The sequence below is a fragment of the Bos indicus x Bos taurus genome, chromosome 18, assembly GCF_003369695.1.
Source record: "Bos indicus x Bos taurus breed Angus x Brahman F1 hybrid chromosome 18, Bos_hybrid_MaternalHap_v2.0, whole genome shotgun sequence".
Lineage (NCBI taxonomy): Eukaryota > Metazoa > Chordata > Mammalia > Artiodactyla > Bovidae > Bos > Bos indicus x Bos taurus.
The window spans coordinates 4,730,436-4,745,378 of NC_040093.1; the positions used below are offsets into that span (position 1 = coordinate 4,730,436).

Here is a 14,943-nt window from a genome sequence, read left to right on the forward strand (position 1 = left end):
GATCTTTCCCTCTCGTCCCTCAATGCCAAGGGCTGAAACAACTGAGCATCTGACAGTTCATGGAGAGAAGGGCTTGACACTGACCTGTATAAAAGAAAACAGGATGCCAACTGCCACGACATATCTGGCAGGGCCCCACCCAACATGGAGGAAAGCCTGCGGAAAGGGGCTGTCAGGTTGAATTTGGTAGTAGGGCACCATGAGAGTGAGAGTCGCTAAGACACCAAAATACGCCAAAAACCAGGTGAAGACTGTGGTCGTGATGCTGATGGGGATGGAGCGATGAGGATTTGGGACTTGTTCCCCTGCAGGGTGGGCAAATATCTCGGGTTAGGAAAACACTGATGGCACAGCAGAAAATCCACTTTCTTCTTGAGCTTTCAAAAGGTTTTCAAAATCTTCTATCAACCCCTATGCCCAAGGGCAGCCCAATCCCCTGATGGGACACACAATGACCCAGTTACATTTAGTGACAATGTCATCAAAACCCACAAACGAGTAGAAACATAGAGCTGCTCCATGGAGAATTCCATCATAGTCGAAGGGCACAAACCCTCCAGAACCCAGAGGCCCAAGCTACAGTGAGAGAAGAAGCAAGAAAGACCATGAGGGGGGTGCGTTCAGTCATCTCTATGGGACTTCAGAGTTAATGCCACCAGCCCTGGGCTCCAGGACCTCGTTATCCAGATCCACCAGCCCAGATCTCTTTAGTCCCTGCCAGATTCCCAGCTCTGCACCAGCCCCAACAAGCATGACAAGGACCAAGAGCACCTTCCTGACTTATAGATGTCACCGGATTCAGACGTGTTCAATGTGTAGTCCTGTTCCATGAGCTTCCAGTTGTGCAGGTCTCCCTTAATGAAGCCAGAGAGGATGATGAAGCTGAGAACCAAAAGGTTGATGCCTGTGGATATTTTTCCAACCAGGACTGACTCACGAACTCCCAGAACCAGTACTCCTGTGGGAAAGATGGAATATGAGACATTCCAAGATAGCCAAATCAAATCCATAGACATAGAAAGCAGACTAGTAGTTGCCAGAGGTTAGGGGGCTGTAAGATTAAGATGGATAGTCTGTCTTTGCTCGCTGGGTACTGGGTTTCATTTTGCTATAATGAAGGATTTTGAAGCTAGATGAAGGTGATTGTTATATGTCTTGAATGCCCTAAGTACCACTGAATTGCATACTTTAACATGGTTAGTTTCTTACTGTGGCCATTATCATATAATATGGGCTCAGTCACTCAGTCGTGTCCGACCCCTTGACCCATGGATTGTGGCCTGCCAGGTTCCTCTGTCCATGGAATTTTCCAGGCCAGATTACTGGAGTGGGTTGCCATTTCCTACTCCAGTCACATAATACACACATCTACCAAAGCATCATGATGTTCACCTTCAGCTTACATAATGTTGTATGTCAAGTATATATCAATAAAGCTAAGGAAAAATAATAAAATGGCTAATTTTATGCTATGTTAATTTCCTCCCAATTGAAAAAAGTCTCAGTAGAGAGGAAGAAACTTGTCACTCTAAGTAAATGATTCTCAGCTGGGGGTGATTTGGGTCCCCAAGGGACATTTGGCAATGTCTGGAGACATCCCGATTGTCACAATTTGGGAAATATGAATCACAGGTGTTTAGTGAATGAAGTCCAAAGATGCTACACATCTGACAGTGATTGATTAAGAAAATCCTGCAGTGCCTGCATCACGCCCCAACACCAAAGGCTGTTTCAGCCTGGAAGGTCAGTAATGCCAAGGGTGGGAAACAACGCTCTACATCTTGACTTCCTGTCTTTCGTATCCCAGACCTTAATTTCTAGTTCCCACAGTTCCTCCACCTCACACCTTTCCCACCCTAGTTCCCCCACCGCCCCACATCCCAGTTTTCCCATCCTAACTTGGATCCCCTCTCATCTGTGAGCAACAGCACCAGGGACAGGGCGACAAAGTCTGGATACTTGGTCAGATAGTAGGGCATATATGGAGAGAAAGTTCCTTCTAAGGCCTGAAAGATGTAGTTCCTGATATGGCTGTTGAAAGCGATGCTCCAGGCCCTGGCCACGCTGCCCGTGACTGCAGCAGAATAAGAAGGAACATTCATTGACAAATATAAATTGGACCCCCATATAAACCAAGACCCCTTCGTGGATCACAGCCTTGTCGTGGTGAAGGGCTAGCATAGCTCAATAAAACTATGAGCCATGCCATGCAGGACCACTCAAAACGGACGGGTCACAGTGAAGAGTTCTGACAAAACATGGGCCACTGGAGAAGGAAATGGCAACCCACTCCAGTATTCTTGCCAGGAGGACCCCATGGACAGCATGAAAAGGCAAAAAGTTATGATGCCCAAAGAGGAGGCCCCCATGTCAGAAGGTGTCCAACATGGGAAAGGTTGAAGTTACAGGTAAAAGTTACAGGTAAAAGGAGAAGGGAGTGGCAGAGGATGAGATGATTGGACAGCATCAATGACTCAGTGAACATGAGTTTGAGCAAATTCCAGGAGATAGTGGAGGACAGAGGAGCCTGGTGTGCTGTAGCCCATGGGGTTGCAAAGACTTGGACACAGTTTAGTGATGGAACAACAACAAATACACAAAGTCATGTATGTTAGGAAACAAATACAAAATACCAAATCTCAGAGAGCTTCTTTTCATGGGGTGGGGGAAATAGACCCAGATAATTCTAAAATAGATAAACTATTTAATGTTAGTGGGAGATCAAAGTTATGCAAGAAAACAGGGAAGTGGGAGCAAGAGGTCTGGGTGATGAGGATTAAAATTTTAGTTCAAATGCTAATGGAAACTCTATGAAGGCAACCGCTAAGCAGAGACTTCAGTATGGTGAGGGGATAAGCCTGTGGGCCATGCCTCCCTCTCACCCAATCCCTACAGTGCCCTTTCCTCTGGGTTCTTGGTCCATCATTTAAGGAAAGTAGGGGAGAGCTGAGAAGAATGAAGTTGTGGACTTTTCCTGATGTTATTTCCCTCCTCCCCTCACAGAGTGGATGACACAGTTCTCATGCACGACCAAAGACCCAAACGCCTGCGCCTGGTCTCCAGAACTTCAGCCCCACACCTACCCCACACCCATCCCCTCACCAACGACATAGGACAGTATGAAGTTACAGGCAATGACAAAAGCCCACAGTTCTCCCATGCTGATATAGCTATAGAGATACGCAGAACCGGTCCACGGGACCCGTGTCCCAAACTCGGCATAGCAGAGCCCAGACAACACAGAAGACACAGCGACCACCAAGAAGGAGACGAGGATCGCTGGTCCAGCGATGAACATGGCCACTTCTCCCACCAAGATGTACATGCCAGCCCCCAGGGTGCTGGCCAAACCGAAGGCCACCAGCTTCAGGGTGTTCAGAGGAGCCGTGGGACTCTCAGAAATCTCAGTGGGCTCCAGCAGCCACCTGCAGACCAGCTTCTGACCAAAGTGGTGGAGATCCTGACACCACATCCTGGATGGAGTTGAGGAGCTGTGATCTGCTGAGGAAACAAGACACAAAGCCATCAGCAAGGTCCACCCGCCCTTGGCCCTGGGAGTCCAATTCCATGGAGCAGTGGAGCGATGAGGGGCAGGTGGTAAAAGGACATTTGGGACAAGGTCTCCATCTCTGAGCTTTGGTTTCTTCAAACACAAAGAAATCTTCTCACATGTTTCAAAGTTACTGGAAAGGCTTTTTAAAAAGAAGTGAGGTGGAGAGGATCAGGTCTCCCCCAAAATTGCCACTTGGAATATGGATTGTTTGGTGTGTGTATATGCTCACTCCTCTATGACTCTTTGAGACCCCATGGACTGCAGCCCGCCAGCCTCCCCTGTTGTGAGATTCTCCAGGCAAGAATGCTGGAGTGGGTTGCCATGATCTCTCCCAGGTGATCTTCCTGACCCAGGGATCAAACCTGAGTCTCCTGTGTCTCCTGCATTGGCAGGTGGACTCCTTACCACTGAGACCCCTGGGAAATCCTTGAATTGTCTTGAGCTGAAGGCAATTAAGACCTGCAGACTCAGGAAATGCTTTCTGTCTCTCCCTTAACTGCTCAAATATACATGTACAAGCACAAACATACATCCACTTATTGTTCCACAATATATAGACTTTTTTAAAAAATTGAAGGTTTATGGCAACTGTATGTTGTCAGATGATGGTTATCAATTTTTCTTTTTACAAATACAGTGTCCTAAAATTACAGAATCTGAAGGAATAAGGAACCTGGAGCCTGGAAGGCTACAGTCAAAGGTATTGTAAAGAGTCAGACAAGACTGAGTGACTAAACAAGAACAACAGGATTGGCGAAGCTTGGGTTCCCCCGAGAGTTGGGAGAAGTTAGAAAGGGGTCATTTAGAATGTCAGGAGAGTTAACCTCAGTCCATTTACCTATTTTGTGGCAACAAAGATCTAATTATAAGATAGCATTATAATCTAGAAACCCAAGTTTTAGGCCACTTTCCAACCCCCAACTTAAATAAAGGCCAGACATGGTCAAAACAAACCCGAGTTTTCCTTTTTTGGCCCATCTGGCTTTTGAAGGGAAGCCTCCTGGGTTGAGCTTCCCTGGGGGCTCAGACAGTAAAGAATCTGCTGCAGTGCAAGAGACACAGATTCGATCCCTGGGTGGGGAAGATGCCCTGGAGAAGGGAATGGAAACCCACTCTAGTATCCTTGCCTGGAGAATCCCATGGACAGAGGAGCCTGGTAGGCAACAGTCCACAGGGTTGCAAAGAGTTGCACATGACTTAGTGACTAAACAACAGCTACAATAAAGTGGGAGCAATTTGGTGGCTGTGGTGGTAGGTGCTGTGCCTTGATTCCAGGCGTGGTTCTCCCAAAGTTGATGAGGAAGCTCTGCTTGGGTGAGGGACAGGCTGGGAGTTGCGTTTAGGCAGAATGGGAGAAATGGGGAGAGGGGCAAGAAAAAGATAACTGGGGCTCCTTCATTGAGCAGACCTAGATTAACCCCTGCAGGTTTGGAAAGAGAACAAAGCAGAGAGTGAGAAAAAGTTCTCCTGTGAGAGAGAGTCAGAAATCTCCAGCCAGCAGTTTGGGGAGACCTGCAGTTTACCTTGAAATCCTGGGTTTCACCCGCAAATGATCTCGGAGAGAGAGAGAGCCGTGAGTGCTGGCTAAGTTCTCTGCCCAAGAATTGGGCTCGAGTACGCAGTATGAAAACCAGGACCCCTAGTTGCCAGTACATCGGGGACTAGAAACTAGAAACAAGGTTCTCCTGGTTCTAGTATCGAGTTAAAAAAAAAAAAAAAAGGCATTTCTCCAGGAGGCAAAAACTAAAAATATAGTAAAACTGTATTACTAGAGACATAGCACAGTCGTGAGGGAGCACACAGAGGAACAGTTTGTTTAGTTAAGACAGAAGCCAGGCAGAGCTCACACCCAAGAGAAAGGCTGTGGGAGTCCTCCCGAAGGAGGAGGAACCCCATAAAGAGACTGTTAAATCGTCTATGCAAGGCAGTTCTTCCCGTCTTTGTTTACCTTGGCCAATTACCTGGTTTCTTTTTCCACACCTGACCTGCCCTAGGACCCTCCCTGACAGGTGTGTGCAGCTATTTTTCTAGATGGATTCCAGCACACAGGCCTGTGAGGGCCTGGACATCACCTATTACGAGATGGCACCCCCTCCTTTTTACACCCCAAGGAGTCTTTCTGCACATGTATGGTGCCCCAAAGATAGAAAATATGTGACCTCTTGATCTTTTACACACACGGGGTTTAGCCCCTTTCTGTCCCTGCCATGATTGTTATAGTAAAATGTCCACAGCAGGCAAAGTCCAGCTATTTACTCTGTTCCTGGCATTTCCATCTCCAAGTGCAAACAGAAGTCTAGTGTAAATACCTAGCCTGGACCTCACCTGCTTTGTTCCTCAGGAAATGTAAACAGAAGGCTAGTTGTAGATGGAGTTCTTTCTCCTGTTCATCTACCCTTCCTGTGTCTTCTTTGCAGGCTCTAGACAGAGAACCTAGGAGGATAGAGGACAAGATTATCTGCCCCAAGAACAATAAAGTTTAAATGCTTCTACAATATGATGAGGGCTTCCCTGGTGGCTCAGATGTAAAGAATCTGTCTGCAATGCACGAGTTCCCAGTTCCATCTCTGGGTCAGGAAGATCTCCTGGAGAAAAGAATGGCAACCCACTCCAGTATTCTCACCTGAGTAATCCCATGGACAGAGGAGCCTCACAGGATATAGTCCGTGGGGTCACAAAAGAGCCAGACACAACTGAGTGACTAACCAACAACAAATATATATATATATATATATATATATATATATATATATATACACACATACATATATATTCATACATGCATACAATGGAATGAAACTCAGCCATGAAACATGTAACAATGATACTTGCAGCAGTATGGACCTAGAGCTTATCATAATTACTGAAGTAAGTCAGAAAGAGAAAGACAAATACCATATGATATCACTTATATGTGGAATCTAAAATACAACCCAAATGAACCTATCTATGAGACAGAAAGAGACTCACAGATATAGAGACCAGACATATGATGGCCAAGGGAGAGGGAGAAGGAAGGATTGGGAGTTTGGGATTAGCACATGCAAACTATTCTATATAGATAAACAACAAGATCCTACTGTATAGCACAGGGAACTATAATCAATATCTTGTGATAAATGTCATTGAAAAGAATATATCATTATATTTGTATATCTGAGTTACTTTGCTGTACAGAAGAAATTATCTTAACACTGTACATCAACTATACTGCAATAAAATGAAAAGAAAATAGTTCACATTGAAGCAGCCAAGAAGTGAGAGTCTAAATTTAAAAAAAAATAAGACATCTAAAATACGCATTAGGGATTTAGTAGTAAGGAGCACTCCCCTCTTAAACAACAGCAGGACATTTGGAATCCAACCCACATATATTATATTGAAAAAAATTCCACATTGGTTTTAAAACATCTGACTTTTTAAACAACTGTAATATAAAAGGAGAAAACATACAGAGTTTAAAATAATATAAGGACAGAGACTTAAGCCATGAGAATGGCATGTCTGATATCACATTGTATAGAATTTTCTTCTTGTTTAGTCACTCAGTCATGTCTGACTGTTTTGTGGCCCCATGGACTGTAACATGCCAAGTTCCTCTGTCCATGGGGTTTCCCAGGCAAGAATACTGGAGAGGGTTGCTATTTCCTCCTTTAGGGGATCTTCCAGTCCCAGGGGTCAAACCCACATCTCCTGCTTTGGCAGGCAGGTTCTTTACCACGGATGCACCAGGAAAGCCCAGTAGACAACCCCAACTGACAGGCAGTCTCTTCCTGTTATGATTCATGAGAGAGTCACTCAGGTCCACCTCTGCTGCTTTCTCCCCACCCTCTCATCTTTTCAACATAATTTCCCATGTTTTTAATTCATCTCACGGTGACTGCGGTAACTGTCAGAGGTATGCTCACATTCCTGTTCTTTTTCCTTTTTCATTCAACAGTTACCCTGTGTTTCCAAGTGAGCGTCCTGATCATTATCCCTCCCCAACTTCCCTGCCCTCTGCCCTCTATCTCTCAAATACTAACATCTTTTCATTTTTATGTACTTCCAAAAGTGTCTGAAATTGTTACTCAATTCCATAACCATCGCTGAGTTTGGGTGCTTTGTATTTACATTATATGTGAATATTTTATGTTGATGTTGAGTTCACTGTGACCTGTAATTCACAGTGGATAACCTGCCTCTCCTCACGCCTACTCCACCCCTCCAGGGTTCAGTATGTTAGTCCTCCCATCTGTGCCTCCTCTTCCTGCCTGTTTTCTGTCTCAGATGGAAACACTTCTTTGTCTCACTCTATTTCTCTCTTGCCTTCTGCCCCCTCCCCCATGCATCCTGATTTTGACATGAATTCATCACTGTGCCTTAGACCAGTGAGTTTCCTTTCTTGGTTGCATTTGGAAACCAATCCAAATCCCAAAGCCAGGCTAGCCCTGACAGAATGGAAACTAAATCACAGGGGAGTCGAGAGAAAATCATGTGACCTGGAAAGAGGATGAAAAAATTCCCAATCTCGGTATCATCAAAGATTCTTCCATTATGAGGGGACCCTCTTGGGAACACGCATACACACACACACACCACGAGTTTTCTCCATTATCTTGTAAACAGAAGGAGTCTAGAAATAAATGTAGTTTTTTCGTGTTTGTTGATATTCTTACTTTTTGGACTTCCCTGGTGGCACAGTGGATGAGAATCCACCAGCTAATGCAGGGTACATAGATTCGATTCCTGGTCTGGGAAGATCCCACGTGCCATGGAGCAACTAAGCCTGTGCTCCACAACTACTGAGCCTGTGCTCCACAATAAGGGAAGCCACCGCAAGAAGCATGCACACCAAAGCAAAGAGTAGCCCCCTCACCACAACCAGAGAGAAAGCCCACATGCAGCAACTATGACCTAGTGCGGCCAAGATTTTAACAGTTTTTTAAAAATCAAATGTTTTGTAAAATTTGCCAGTGAAACTATCTTGTTTTTGTGTTGAGAGGTTTCTGATCACTGATTTAACCTCCTTACTTGTTTGTTATTCGTATTGTTTATTTTATCCCGATTTTGTCTTGATATGTTGGATGCTTCTAAAAATTTGGTCTGTTTCTTCTAGGTTATCCAATTTGTTGGCATATAGTTTTTCATAGTAGTTTCTTATAAGACTGTCTATATTTAAAGTACCATTTATAATATCTCCTCCTTTCTGATTTTATTCATTTGAGTGTTCTCTTTTTAAAATTATTTTAAATTATTTATTTTAATTGGAGGCTAATTACTTTACAGTATTGTAGTGGTTTTTGCCATACACTGACATGAGTCAGCCACGGGTGTATTGCTTCACAATGTTGTGTTAGTTTCTATGACACAAAGAAGTGAATCAGCTCTGTTGCTGTTCAGTCACTCAGTCGTGTCTGACTCTGTGCCACCCCATGAACTGTAGCCCACCAGGCTCTTCTGTCCATGGGATTCTCCAGGTAAGAATACTGGACTGGGTTGTTATTTCCTTCTCCAAGGAATCTTCCCAACCCAGGGATCAAACAGGCATCTCCTGCATTGGCAGGTGGATCCTTTACTGATGAGCCACAAGGGAAGGAAGCCCAGTGAATAGCTATATGTATACATATGTCCCCTACCTGCTGGGAGTCCCTCCCACCCCATCCCCCATCCCAACCCTCTAGGGCATCACAGAGCTGCAAGCTGAGGTTCCTGTGCTCTCTGCAGGTTCCTATTAGCTTTCTGTTTTGCACATGTAGTGTATACATGTCAGTCCTAATCCCCCAGTTTGTTCAACCTTCTCCTTCCCCCACTGGGCCCATATGTCAGTGAGCTGTCACCTCACAGAAGTCAGAACGGTCACCATTGGAAAATCTACAAACAATAAATGCTGGAGAGGATGTGGAGAGGTGGGAACTCTACTGCACTTTTGGTGGGAAAGTAAGCTGACACAGGCACTATGGAGAACAGGACGGACATTCCTGAACAAACTAGGAATAAAACTACTGTATGACCCGGCAACCCACTACTGGGCATAAACCCTGAGAAAACCGAAGTCAAATCAAACCAAATCACAAAGGTACATGTACGCGAATGTTCTTTGCAGCCCTGTTTACAACAGGCAGGACATGGAAGCAACCTGGATGTCTACAGACAGATGAATGGATAAAGAAGATGTGGTACATATAGACAATGAAGTATTACTCAGCCATAAAAAAGAATGAATGTGAGTCACTTGTAGTGAGATAAATAAACTAGAGTCTGTTATACAGAGTGAAGAAACTCAGAAAGAGAAAAACACATACTGTATATCATGCATATGTATGGAATCTAAAATAATAGGACAAATGACCCTATTTGTAGGGAAAGAATGGAGATGCAGATGTAAGAACAGACTTGTGGACACAGTTGAGGGAGGAGAGGGTGGGACGAACTGAGAAAGTAGCGCTGATATTTATACACGATTATGTGTGAAACAGTTAGCTCATGGAAGCTGCTGTAGAACACGGGGAGCTCAGTCCGGAGCTCTGTGGTGACCTAGAATGATAGGGACATATACATATAATTATGACTGAGCCTCCTTGTTTTACACAGAAACCAACACAACAGTGTAAAGCAATTATCCTCCAACTAAAAAAAAAATTGTAAACATTTAAAAAATAAAGTATTATTAAATTTGGGGAAATAAAAAAAAAGGAAAAACAGATGGCCTCCCAAGTGTCTGGAGGGAGGGAGGACTAAACTTCATTCTGAATCAGAAATGAGAGACTGTGTTTTCAATCCTTTGGGACATACAATGTCTCCCCATTACACTTGCTCTGCAAGGCTATGCTGACTCAGTGAACATGAGTTAAGGTCAGGGGGCTTCTGTCCATGTTACTCTAAGGTCCAAGTTGAGCATTATGGTTGAGGGTAAGCATTTAAAGTGTCAGGAAGCTATGATTAGCATCTTGGCCCCACGAACACCTCTCTGCCCTTGAACAAGTCATACACTTCTCCAGACCTGTGTTTCCTTCTGTTCAAACGCTGCTGATGAACCTCAAGCCCTGTCGTTAGGAACATAAAATGGTGCAGTTGCTATGGATAAAGTATGGTGGTTCCTCAAAAAAAACCAAAACTGAAATTACCATCATGGTTGGGCAATCCCACTTCTCAGCGTACACCCAAAAGAACTGAAAGTGAAGTCACAGGAGACATTTGCACACCCATGTTTGTAGCAGCTTTGTTCACAATAGCTGAAAGATGAAAGAAACCCAAACGGCCATCCATGAAAAATGGATGAACAGAAAGTGATGTGTGCCAACAGAGGAATATTATTCAGCAATAAAAAGACAGGAAATTCTGACCCATGCTACAATAGGGACAATACCCTTGTGGACAAGAGACTCGAGGACAATATGCTAAATGATAAAAAGGCAGTCTCCAAAAGACAAATACTGTATGGTTCACTTCAATGAAGTACCTGATATAGTCAAATTTACAGAGACAGAAATAGATCGGTGGTTTAATACAGACTGGGTGAGAGGAAAAATAGGAAGTCGTTGGTAAATGAGAATCTGGTTTCAGTTTTACAAGACGAAAAGATTTCTGCAAATTGGTGTCACAGCTGTGTAAATTTACCCAATATTGCTGAACCGTTCATTTAAAAATGGTGAAGATGGCAAATTTATGCATATTTTACCACAATTAAAAAAAAATGATGCCAGTGATAAACAGGAGAGCCAGCTTCACAGAGTTCCTGAGTGTACACAACTCCAAGGTAACTTAACATGAAACACCAGTGAGTCGTCCTCAGCGGAATGCTCAGCTCCTAGATGAGGCATCAGCAGACATGGAGGACAGAAAGGAGACAGGAGACTGAAGGCAGTGGTACGCAAATCACAAACTCTATGTGAGGGTCATCTGAGTGTTGAGTGAGCACCAGTCTAAAACCAGTCGAAGAGCCTTTGCACATAGATCCCATCTCTCCCAGCCCCTCCTCTTCTCACACAAACACAATAGCTCCCAGCTTCTTCTACTTTCATCTGGAAAACAGGTCTCTCCACACTCAGGCTGGAGCCGGGCTGACCCCTCTGCACTCTGGGGTTGCAGAGGTCTCTTTGGGAGGATATGAACTCAGCACCCAGTCTCCTACAGAAGAGGGTGACCCGAGACTTACTGGATCCTTGGAGCAGAGCCTGGAGCACTGGGTCAGTCAGGGAGGCTGAGGGTAAACTGCGCAGGGCAGGACCCGATGTTTGTCCAAAAACCAAAGAGCGAAGTCCCTGAGCACAGAAGACAACCCTTACCCCCTGGGTAGTTGGGGTGGGGAGGAGGCTGGGAGGACCGGAAGCTTATGCAAATTTCCTGTCAGCCCTTAACATGTCTGTGATTACCGTCACGAGATTTTCAAAGTTGTTTTAACTGGGGTAACATACAAATGACATCTCCCTCATAGCCCAGTCGGTAAATAATCTGCCTGCAATGCAGGATACCAGGTTGGATTCCTGGATTGGGAAGATCCTCTGCAGAAGGGATAGGCTACCTTCTCCAGTATTCTCCCCTGGAGAATCCCATACACAGAGGAGCCTGGCAAGCTAAAGTGCATGGGATCGCAAGAGTCGGACATGACTTAGCGACTAAACCATCACCACTGTACAAATAACAGGAAATTGACAATTTTAACCCTCTTTAAGTAATCATTGAGTCATGTCATAACAAAAAGCAGAGTCCAGCTGTTGGCTCCTCAAAAGCCATTAAGAATACTGGAGGGCGGAATACAGGTTGGTGGAAGGAAAGTTTGCTTTATTTTGGATGCCAGCAATGGGCGGGGGGCAGGGGGGGCGGTGGTTATACTACTGCCAAAGGTCAACTCCCTTGCCCACCCCAACAAGCTGACAGTAACAGCTTCGGTGGGTTTTCCTGGTAGTTGAACTGGTAAAGATTCCACCTGCAGTGCAGGAGATAGTGCTTCAACTTCTGGGTCAGGTAGATCGCCTGGAGAAGGAATAGGCTACCCATTCCAGTATACTTGGGTTTCCCTGGTGGCTCAAAGAGTGAAGAATCTGCCTGGAATGCAGAAGCCCTGGGTTCTAACCCTAGGATGGGAGAATCCCTGGAGGAGGGCATGGCAACCCACTCCAGTATTCTTGCCTGGAGAATCCCATGGACAGAGGAGCCTGGTGGGCTACAGTCCATAGGTTTGAAAAGAGTCAGACATGCCTGAGCAGAGCACAAGAGCTTTTATAGACTCAGAGAGGGTGATACATTTAGAAACAGCACAGTTCACTCTGACAGTCATCTTGAAATTGGTCATCAGTGAGCTGACCAGCATTGTCTTGACTGTTTTAGGTACAGTTAAACTTCAGTAACAAGGTCAGCTTGTTCCCATTTCCTTGAGGCCAGTTCTCAGAATTGGGGCACCTGTTGTCATGGCTACACTCTGGTCATCAGTTAGTTAACTTCTTCCAGCTGGTGCAAATATCTGTATCTACATGCTCTCAGAATATTTTCTGTAGCCTTTGAGAAGGAACTAAAGGTCCTTGACTATGCTTAATCACTCTATTATTATTATTATGTGTTCTCCTTTGACTGTTTTCCTTTGTTTCTGCATGCTCTCCCTTGTTGGATTAAATTTATTCTTTTGATAAGCTTTTACCACAGACAGAAGGCAGGCAGAGGACATGGGGTCAACGACCTGCCCCATTTCCATGTTAAGTACATTCACATTTTGTGCGACCAAACCCCAGGACTTTTTTTCCTCTGGCAAAACAGAAATTCTGTACACATTCACCAACAATTCCCCCCTTTTCCTTCCCCAGCTCCTGGCAACACCATTCTACTTTCTCCCTATGAATCTGACCACGCTGACCACTTCATTTCAGTGGAACCATCCAATATTTGTCCTCTCTTGTCAGCCTTATTTTACTTGTATAATGTCCACTAGGTGTGCCCATGTTGTAGCATGTATTATAGTCTATTCCTTTTAAATGCGGAATATACTGTGTTATTGGTACCTACCACACTGGCTTAACCATGCTTTGGTCAATAGGCACTTGGGTTGCTTTCATGTCTTAGTTACTGTGAATAATGGTGTTGTGAACACGACTGTACACATGTCTCTTCCCAAGTGTGATTTCAACTCTTCTGGGTTTATCCTCAGAGGTAGAACTGCAGGATCACGTGTTCTTAAGATATTTTATATTCTGTGATGGAGAAATAGTTCACATGCTGAGATATGGGGAAGTCAGTTTGGCTTATCTGTGGTTCAGCCTGAACTTTGTGTAAAAAACACAGCCTGTCAGACCCTCAAAGCACATCTGCTTTAACCTTGAGGTAAAGAAAACTGTTTTGAAATATTAAAAGCAGAAAGGGAAAAACAACAAATAACACAATGGGGATAAGGATAACAGCTGGTCTTTCAATAGAAACTCTTCAGGCTAGAAGAGAATGGCAGGACATACTTATACTGATGAAAGAGAAAAACCTACAACCCAGATGACTGTACCCAGCAAGGATCTCATTCAAATATGAAGGAGAAATCAAAAGCTTTACAGACAAGCAAAAGCTGAGAAATTCAGCACCACCAAACCAGCTCTTCAACAAATGCTAAAGGATCTTCTCTAGACAGGAAACACACAAATGGTTTATAAACTCGAACCCAAAACAACAAAGTAAATGGCAACAGGATCATATTTGTCAATAATTACCTTAAATGTAAATTGGTTGAATGCCCCAGCCAAAAGACAAAGACTGGCTGAATGGATACAAAAAACAAGACCCCTATATATGCTGTCTACAAGAGACCCACCTCAAAACAAGGGACACATACAGACTGAAAGTAAAGGGCTGGAAAAAGATATTTCACACAAATGGAGACCAAAAGAAAACAGGCGTAGTGATACTCATATCAGATAAAATAGACTTTGAAATAGAGGCCATGAAAGACTCAAAGAAGGACACTACATAATGATCAAAGGGTCAATCCAAGAAGAAGATATAACAATTTAAAATGTACATGCACCCAACACAGGAGCACCGCAATATGTAAGGCAACGCTAACAAGTGTGAAAGGGGAAATTAACAGGAACACAATAATAGTGGGAGAATTTAATACCCCACTCACACCTATGGATAGATTAACTAAACAGAAAATTAACAAGGAAACACAAGCTTTAAATAACACAATGGACCAATTAGACCTAATTGATATCTATAGGACATTTTACCCTAACAATGAATGTCACCCTTTTCTCAAGTGCACACAGTACCTTCTAGAGGCTAGATCACATCATGGGCCATATATCTAGGCTTGGTAAATTCAAAAAAATTGAAATCATTCCAAGAATTTTTTTCTGATCACAATGCAGTAAGACTACAGGAAAAAAATACAAAAAAAGACTACTGTTAAAAATACAAACATATGGAGGCTG

The 14,943-nt window shown here is 44.0% G+C and overlaps 1 protein-coding gene across 1 annotated transcript in view; it reads right to left on the minus strand.

The window, feature by feature from the left end:
- The window catches only part of LOC113875823, a 40,826-nt gene that overhangs the window by 10,494 nt on the left and 15,389 nt on the right, over positions 1 to 14,943 (minus strand). The window contains exons 13-17 of the mRNA XM_027514492.1: positions 3,103 to 3,498; positions 1,900 to 2,074; positions 772 to 882; positions 497 to 576; positions 85 to 305 (exon numbers count right to left, since the gene is read on the minus strand). Of these exons, the coding sequence (XP_027370293.1) occupies positions 85 to 305; positions 497 to 576; positions 772 to 882; positions 1,900 to 2,074; positions 3,103 to 3,498 (983 nt within the window). The remainder of the gene's footprint in view (positions 1 to 84; positions 306 to 496; positions 577 to 771; positions 883 to 1,899; positions 2,075 to 3,102; positions 3,499 to 14,943) is intronic.